The sequence below is a fragment of the Sphaeramia orbicularis genome, chromosome 8 (genome assembly GCF_902148855.1).
Source record: "Sphaeramia orbicularis chromosome 8, fSphaOr1.1, whole genome shotgun sequence".
In the NCBI taxonomy this organism is placed as follows: domain Eukaryota; kingdom Metazoa; phylum Chordata; class Actinopteri; order Kurtiformes; family Apogonidae; genus Sphaeramia; species Sphaeramia orbicularis.
This window is the reverse complement of record NC_043964.1, coordinates 2,499,905-2,508,462: the sequence shown is the minus strand read 5'-3', so window position 1 is coordinate 2,508,462 and position 8,558 is coordinate 2,499,905. Positions and strand designations below refer to the sequence as shown.

Sequence of the window (8,558 nt, the reverse complement as noted above, 5' to 3'; positions counted from 1 at the left end):
TGTTTATATTTTGTGATTTATCTCCAAAGATAGAATTGGCAGTGATTTCTTCAAAGAATTAGTTAGATAATAATGACAAAAATAACATGGGCAATAGAAATATAGTTCATAGATGAAACAATTAGTCAGAAGCCATTATGAATGAGCCAAACACGGTGTAGTTGTTGACTTTTTAATTAAATACCAAAAAATAATAAAATACCATAGCACAAAAATACCAAACTTGAGAGTTAGAGCTTAACAATGCCAGGATTTCTTACTTTTACATCAGGGCTGTCAAACTCATGTTAGTTCAGTTCCACATTCAGCTTAATTTGATCTGAAGTGGGCCGAACCAGTAAAATAATAACATAATAATATAAAAATAATGTCAACTCAAAACACGTCTGTTTTAGAGCGAGAAAAGTAAATTTATATTATGAAAAGGTTTACATCTACAAACTATCCTTTCAAAACATGTGAATAACATGAACAAACTGAAAAAATAAGTGTAACTTTAACAATATTCTGTCTCAGTTTATCATTTACACATGTACATTATAACTTACAGATCACAGTGGATCTACAAACACACAACACATTTAATAACAGGCAGAAAATTGTTAAAATTGTACTTCTCGTAAGACATTTCAGGTTATTCATATTTTTTGAGAAATTATACTTTGTTTTAGTGTAAATAAATGAAAATATTTACATTTACAAAGAGAAAAATTTGGAGTTGTCCTTATTTCTATGTTTCATTATTTTCATTATTTTCATTATTTCATTATTTCCAGGCCACATGTTTGACACCTGTGTTGTACATGATCATCCCTGTTAAAATAATATCATTAATAAATAGCACCATCTAGTGGCTGCATAGTTTAACACACTCAGGGGCGGGGCTTCAACGTGGAGGATCACGGTAAATCTCGCGATACTTGCGTCTGTATAAAATCGCCGGTGACCGTGTACAAGGCCTCTTTGAATCGGATTGGAGACAAAATGGTGAGTGGATCCTGCATGTAGCAAACACCCAGGATGAGAATCTGCATGGTATCTTAACCATCTCGTATGTTTCGTGTCTTTAAACTACTTTAAAGGTTTATAGAATCCCTTTTATGGCTGTGAAGTACATATTTGTCCAATTATCCAATCCAGTTGAGACTTTTCGCATGCCTTTGGGAGAACATCGGCAACTTACGGCCTAAGATGGCTGCTTAAAGAGAGCCGCCACCCAGGACTCTAAATAACACTTAAAATAAGATACATTAAATTAAATAACCTTAATCGGTCCTACACAATCCTAATTTTATGGTTTTGTCTGTTAGGATGACGGTAATAAGGCTATTCGAGCACATGAGTTAGCCTGCTAGCTAGTTGGCATGCTGCATTTCCCGGATGTATCTGTAAGCTAACATTTTCTCATGTATTGATTATATTCGTATGAAGTATATTCATTTTCATTTATTTGGTTGCATTAGACATCAAACTAGTTACAGTCCACAGAGTATAATGAGCATTAAAAATTAATTTAAAAAAAAAAGGGTTTTACATGTAAAAACGACACGCATGCGCACACCTTATCTTCAATAACAAGTCTAAAGATGCTGGTGCCAGTATTTAACAAGTGTAAAATCGATATAAAAGTCATGGTTAACAATTGTAAAAATCATAACATGTCTAGAATGTCTTAAACGCAGTATAAAATTCAAGATTGCCTTTTGTAACATCTAATAAGAGCGAACATTAGTAAAGTACAACATACCACTAGCACTACAGCTACAATAAAAACCATGTGTGATACTGAATGCATTAAGAGCAATTATGACTGAGTGAGCAGTACAATGTTGAAAATTAACCCATAAGTAACAGAGAATATTCCAGCCAAAAGATATGATAAATTAATACTTAATAGTAGTGGAACAAAAATAAAACCTGCGAGAGATAAGATGACTCTTGCCATAAAGACTCCTAACCTTAGTTTAAATTTATTATCATCACTAAGATTATCAGATACTATATGTCCAAGGTCCTTGTAGGTTTTGACATATTCAAATGGAAGGCTATACAATTAAAGTACAGTTTTTATACCAACTATTTGTGTCAAACAACATAATCTTTGACCCATCGGGGCAGTTTCCCTTGATTCTTCAAAGTTGCTCAAAAGCTACTTTCATTTCTCCCAACAGTCTCACCGTAAATTTTCGGCTCCGCGACACGGATCCCTGGGCTTCCTGCCCCGCAAGAGGAGCCGGCGTCATCGTGGTAAGGCCAAGAGCTTCCCCAAGGATGACCCCAGCAAACCCGTGCACCTGACGGCCTTCCTGGGCTACAAGGCGGGCATGACTCACATCGTCCGTGAGGTCGACAGGCCTGGCTCAAGTGAGTAAACTGGTGATATAAATATTTGCATCTGACCTCGATGTGTTCATAAATGTTAGCCTTAAGTATGCGATTTAGTCTGTCTGTGATGAGACTCTCGACGGGCGGACAGAATGGGCTTATATCCCTTGCTGAATGTCGAGTACTGAGTGCAGTCCACTTTAAACTTGTTTTTCCCTTGCTGCAAAACACTTAGTTCATATTTTTAACACTGGGTGTAATTTTTTTTATACTTTAGAGGTGAACAAGAAGGAGGTGGTTGAGGCTGTCACTATTGTGGAGACTCCTCCCATGATGGTGGTTGGAGTTGTTGGTTACGTCAACACCCCACGTGGTCTGCGTTCCTTCAAGACCATCTTTGCTGAGCATGTCAGTGATGAATGCAAGCGTCGCTTCTACAAGAACTGGTGAGACATAATAATTAAATGAGATATGACTGAAGCGTTGAAGCAGTTAGTTGCCCAGTGTCACTGAGCGAGTCTAACGTTACGGTGGCCCCTGTGGCAGCTCCTCTCAGGTGCCATGTGCCCTGATGAGCTCCGGGCTCCTCTGGCCAGTGGAAAGTGCTTCTTAGAAACTGCGCCATGAGCCGAAATCCTTTGGTGGTTTAAACCCCCTTGTCCGTATGGAAGGGGGGCGAGCTGCTATGCACTGTGTTCTTCCGCTGGCCCGTCAGGGTTCATGAAGGACTAGTGCCAACCCGCATGTGCTTCTGTTCCCCCTGCCCTGCTCGCTCTCAGGTACAAGTCCAAGAAGAAGGCCTTCACCAAGTACTGCAAGAAATGGCAGGATGAGGAGGGAAAGAAGCAGCTGGAGAAGGACTTTGCTGCCATGAAGAAATACTGCCAGGTCATCCGCATCATTGCCCACACACAGGTTAGTGTCTGTGACTTTGAGGGGAAGTCTGGTATATTTGCTTCTGCTTATGTCTGTGATGAGACCACGGAAACTTGCGTCAGGCATGGCGCCCGAAAAAGCATGAGGATACATTCCATGCTGCCTTCCTTCTGAGACTGCAAAGCTGTGCAAAATATTTAGGCCTAAAGTTGGAGGATTAGTCCTTGAGAATTTTCTTCCATTTGGATTACATGTTGTAATGGTGAGGGAGCTATAGCTGCTGGTTATTGAGTTTTATGCTCTTTAGACCTTGATGTTTTCATTTTTGCTGTCAGTAGAGTGAATATTGTTGTCTGACTGATGCAAAGTATATTCACTTTAAAGTGAAGGTATTTAAAGTCACGCATGAAGACTCTTGCCCTTTGTGCAAGTGAATGGTGACATGTCTTTTGTTTAAGTATATAGTGGCACATAAAGTTAAACTGCTTTCTTAATTTTGATACGTTTTTTTTGTAAATACAAACAGAATTGCATATCAATGAACACTGTTTTAAAATGCCAGGTTTATTTCATTTATTCCAGAACCATACCTAGGCTCATGTTTTATGGTTCTCTATTGCTTTTCACTCATACCTGTAATCCATATGGAGGGAAGTTTTAGAAGCATAAACGGTCCTTTTTTCAACGTGTTTAGAGTAACATTTTGTGCACCCTGACCTGTTTGTTCTGTACAGATGCGTCTGCTGCCCCTGAGGCAGAAGAAGGCTCACCTCATGGAGGTGCAGCTGAATGGAGGTTCCATTGCTGATAAGGTGGACTGGGCCCGTGAGAAGCTGGAGCAGGCAGTGCCCGTCAACACTGTTTTCAGTCAGGATGAGATGATCGACGTCATCGGTGTCACCAAGGGTCATGGATACAAGGGTAAGAAAAGCAACACAAAACTGAGTATTGCCTTTCCTTGAAGGGACGTGTTTATCAAGTCATCTGATCACATATCTGTTTGTGATCTAAGGTGTCACCAGCCGTTGGCACACAAAGAAGCTTCCTCGCAAGACCCATCGTGGTCTGCGTAAGGTGGCCTGCATCGGTGCCTGGCATCCTGCTCGTGTTGCTTTCTCTGTGGCCCGTGCTGGTCAGAAGGGCTACCACCACCGCACAGAGATCAACAAGAAGGTGAGCAGGTGTTTACAGTCTGAGTAGTCACTGGTCTGTGCACAAGTGGATTGTGTGTAAACTTTTTTCTCCTTTTTTTTTTTTAAACAGATCTACAAGATTGGTCAGGGCTACCACCAGAAGGATGGTAAACTTGTTAAGAACAACGCCTCCACAGAGTACGATCTGTCAAACAAGAGCATCAACCCCCAGGTAACGGATCATCCATCCTGTAGGAGTCTGGATACAGGAGTTTTCCTTGGAGTAGCTTGTACTCACTAGTTTTCTTTTAACAGGGTGGATTTGTCCACTATGGAGAGGTGAAGAACGACTTTGTCGTTGTGAAAGGTTGTGTGGTGGGAGCCAAGAAGAGGGTGGTGACTCTGCGCAAGGTGAGAACAGTGTAAAGCTAATCATTGTGTTGCATTTTGCTAAGTTAGTTTTTTTGTCAATTACAGTGTTGATCTAGTGGTTATTAAGTGCAGGAAGGTCCTTGGTTTAAACCCTTATGACTTTGGGTCTTTCAATGAAATGTGGTTTTCATTAATGATCCCATTAAAACTACAAAATGGAGAAAATGACAAATGCAAACTCTTACCTGGTCAGTGGATGTGCACACATCCAGGGGGTCAGTGTAGTACTACTGTGGCATCATGTGTAAAGTGTTAATGTGAATAGAACTGTGAGAAAAAGCCTGGAATGCTGGTTGGTTGAAGGCATTTTCACATTATGGATGTGGAATTCGTATATACAATTAATCTTTTTGTAATCAATAAACTTTTTTTTTTTTTTTTCCAGTCTTTGCTTGTGCAGACCAGCCGCCGTGCCTTGGAGAAGATTGACCTCAAGTTTATCGACACAACCTCCAAGTTTGGTCACGGCCGCTTCCAGACTGTGGAGGAAAAGAAAGCGTTCATGGTGAGGATTTGTACTTGGATTTTATTTTTCTTGTGGAATCATTTGACTGTCGCTAGAACCTTTGTAACTTAAATGCTACGTACTAACGGGGTATAAAATGAACTAATTAGCGAAATGACTTGAAGCCCAGACTGCCTGCACTGTTCGTAACCTGGTTCAGTGCTCAGTATGAACTCTGGTTCCATTCCAGTGCCACAGTGAGCTCCAGTGAGGCAGGGGAGCAGTGCCTTTTTGTGCTGGCTCCCTGTTCACTCTCTGGGAACACTGACCATTTTGAGCCAACACACATTTTGCAGGCCAACAACAGACTATTAAGTATTGGCATAGAACTGATGGTTTTGTTTCTGTTCCACAGGGACCACTCAAGAAGGACCGTCTTACCAAGGAGGAGACTGCTTAAAGTCCCTGTCCACATACAGTGTCTCTGCTGGATCGACCGTCACCATCTTTACTGTTCTGCAGAGTTATTTAATAAAAAAGAGAAAACAAAACGTTGGTTTGTGGGTTTTTTGTCGAATATGTTTTACAGACTAATTTGGAGTAGAGGGCTTTGCTCCACTCTGAAGTCAATGGGATGTATTGAATAGGAGGAAATGGGTGGTCAGCTGGTATTAACCTTGTAGTTTGAGTTGAGTCAGCATATTCGAAGTTGCAGATGGCAGCTTGGTCAATAATTAATTCAGCACAGGTAGTTAATGGGAAGGTTACAAATGCATCTGAAGTTTGACAAACTTCCTGTTAAGAAATGGTCAGAGTTCATCTGAAACTCCCAGGTCTGGATAAAAAATGGGAGAATGTTTCAGGTTAATTTTTTTTTTTTTTAATGTTTCTAATGCAGTACTTGAACGGTGTCTTCAACAGGCAGATTTTCAATACGAAATTAAACTGATCTGTCTACGGTTCTAATTGGATCTGTCCCTCAGCGCATACTGTTTGTATTTAGACGGCAAGTGGAGTTTTAGGGCAAAAATTAGGTCAGGGTTTTTTGGATGAAGGCTTTTTACTGGTACATGGAGGCTTCCAAAGGATATATTCTGATGCAGGATTACTTGTTAAAATAGTGTTCACAAGGAGCTGATCTGTTCCTCTACAGAGGAGAGTCCAGACCATTATCTTTTTCTGGTTCCGGTGAATTGTACATAATCATCCTTTTGTTACTGTAGGCCTGGAAGTAACGAGCTTCAGTGAAATGTGTTCAGTGGAAGTAAGAATTCTGTACTTGAAAGTTCAGACTGAAAATACTGAAGTAAAGTTCAGTTTGCATTATCAGGACTCTTGTTAATAGTAAATGGTACACTAAAGTTTCAGTGTTTGATATTGGACATGACTCATTGCAGATTACTGACATTTCAGGTGGTGCAGTTACATACAGTTGGTTGAATATAAAACAGTGCAACATGTTTTTAGTGTTACACTGCATGGTGCTAAACTACAAACTTCAACTGTTTACAGCTTTATTTATTTGGTTTATTTGATACAAAAGATAACCAACTAAGGTTCCACTAGGTTTGGGTTTTTCATTATAGTTTAGTTTCATTTAGTTTGACTTTTTTTCTGTAATTCAGTTTTAATTTGTTTTTAGAGCAGATTTGCTAGGTTTTATTAGTTTTTGTTGTTTTCTAAATGCTTAGTTTTAGGGGTTTTTTTTAATATCTTTTCTCTTCCTCTGTCATATTCAAATAAATCCCAGACAGGACTCTGCTGCTTTCTCCCAACTTTAGTCTCCATGTTTCCAGGTAGAGTGGGGACCAGAAGACGACATTAAATATATGGTGCCAGCAGCTAAAATTGCTTGAGGGAAATAAATCAATTTCGTATCAATCTGACGTTGACAAAGACGAAAACGAAGGGAATTTTATCCATAACTTTTATCCGTTTTAGTTAGTTTTGTAAACACACAATACAGTTTCAGTTAGTTATTATTTTTTTCTTTTAACTATAGTGTTTATTTCTGTTAATGAAAATGTTTTTTCAATTTTAGTTTTCATCGTTTCATTAGTTTTCGCTCATGATAATCTTGTGGTGTAAATGTTTTCATTTATTTAAATGAGCACAGTACATGTGTAAATATCCTTTGATATTCGATCATTGATCATTTTAATTAAATTAAAGCTGACTTCAATTTAACAACTTCATAGTTAGAATGTAAGAAACATTTTTGATTAGAGCTGCAACCGATTAATCGACTCAAAGCGATCAAAAAAAAACAAAAAATCATTCAACCACAGTTCTCCTGAGTCTTCAGCTTTGTTTCCTTCATTTCTCGGCTGTTAAACATTGGTTCCACTGTTGTGTTTCACACGGACGCTTATTGTGACGCACAAAGAAGCTTCAGTTCAGGAAAACTGCAATAGAATATTTCCCTTCAATTAATCGAATCGTGAATTTTTGCATTTGCTTCAAGCACCTAATCGATTAATCGGTTGCAGCTCTGTTTTTGATTAAAAATAAATACATTTTCTAATAATAAACCTATATTTTGTTAACCCTCCGGTATCTGGGTGCGCCTTTTAGGCACACTTTGCAGTTCATGTTAAAAAACCTCATTATTTTTCACAATTTAAATCAGGTTAGAATTCAAAAGTTGTTCATTTTTGCATGATCTTTAAAATTCAGGCCATCAACTCAAATGTGCACATTGTAAACAAAAGAAAATGACCAGACTAGCATCTGTCTGCCAAGTGTGCCTAAAACGCACTGTTTCTAACATTTGATCTGTATGATTAGGACTGAGCTGGATTTACAAAAATAAAATCAAATTAGAGCAGAAAAATAAATCAATATATAATATTTAATAGTGTGATTTATAGGTGTGCATTTTACGCACACTTGGTGACAGATGCTAGTATTTTTGAACATTTGACCTAGCGCCAAAAATAATAATGCAAATTAGCCAGTGTTGGAGTTAATCATTGACATATGCCAGGATGAAAAAATCAAATAATATGTGATCCACTTTTTATGGAGTATTTTGAAAAAAAATATTTTTGTTTTTTGCGTCAAAAAATGGTTTGTTTCCATTACAAACACGGCATTTCAAGGACTAAAAATGTGACAATTATTGAGTATTTGGTATTTTTATTTACAGCTCAAGCGGATGAAATAGAAAAAAGTGTAAAAGAATTAAAAAACTGTATGAAAATGTATTGACATTATTCCACAAGTGTGTGAAAAAGGCACACTTGGTGCTTAGTAAGGGCCTTGGTGGACGGGATACCATCCATCCATCCATTATCTTCCGTTTATCTGGGGCCGGGTCGCGGGGGTAACAGTCTAAGCAGGGATGC

At 38.6% G+C, this 8,558-nt stretch overlaps 1 protein-coding gene and 2 non-coding genes across 3 annotated transcripts; all 3 read left to right on the top strand.

Moving 5' to 3' along the window:
• The first annotated feature begins 949 nt into the window (after positions 1–949).
• Positions 950–5,758, top strand: rpl3 (ribosomal protein L3). Its single transcript, XM_030140578.1, has 10 exons — positions 950–987; positions 2,172–2,364; positions 2,603–2,771; positions 3,105–3,240; positions 3,936–4,122; positions 4,214–4,374; positions 4,465–4,566; positions 4,650–4,745; positions 5,152–5,271; positions 5,627–5,758. The coding sequence occupies exons 1-10, from the start codon at positions 985–987 to the stop codon at positions 5,669–5,671; spliced, it is 1,212 nt and encodes a 403-aa protein (XP_029996438.1). The 5' UTR covers positions 950–984; the 3' UTR covers positions 5,672–5,758.
• Positions 3,288–3,382, top strand: LOC115425054 (small nucleolar RNA U83B). Its single transcript, XR_003936185.1, has one exon. It is a non-coding gene; the product is annotated as a small nucleolar RNA U83B (small nucleolar RNA).
• Positions 5,407–5,538, top strand: LOC115425051 (small nucleolar RNA SNORA54). Its single transcript, XR_003936182.1, has one exon. It is a non-coding gene; the product is annotated as a small nucleolar RNA SNORA54 (small nucleolar RNA).
• Positions 5,759–8,558: the final 2,800 nt, after the last annotated feature.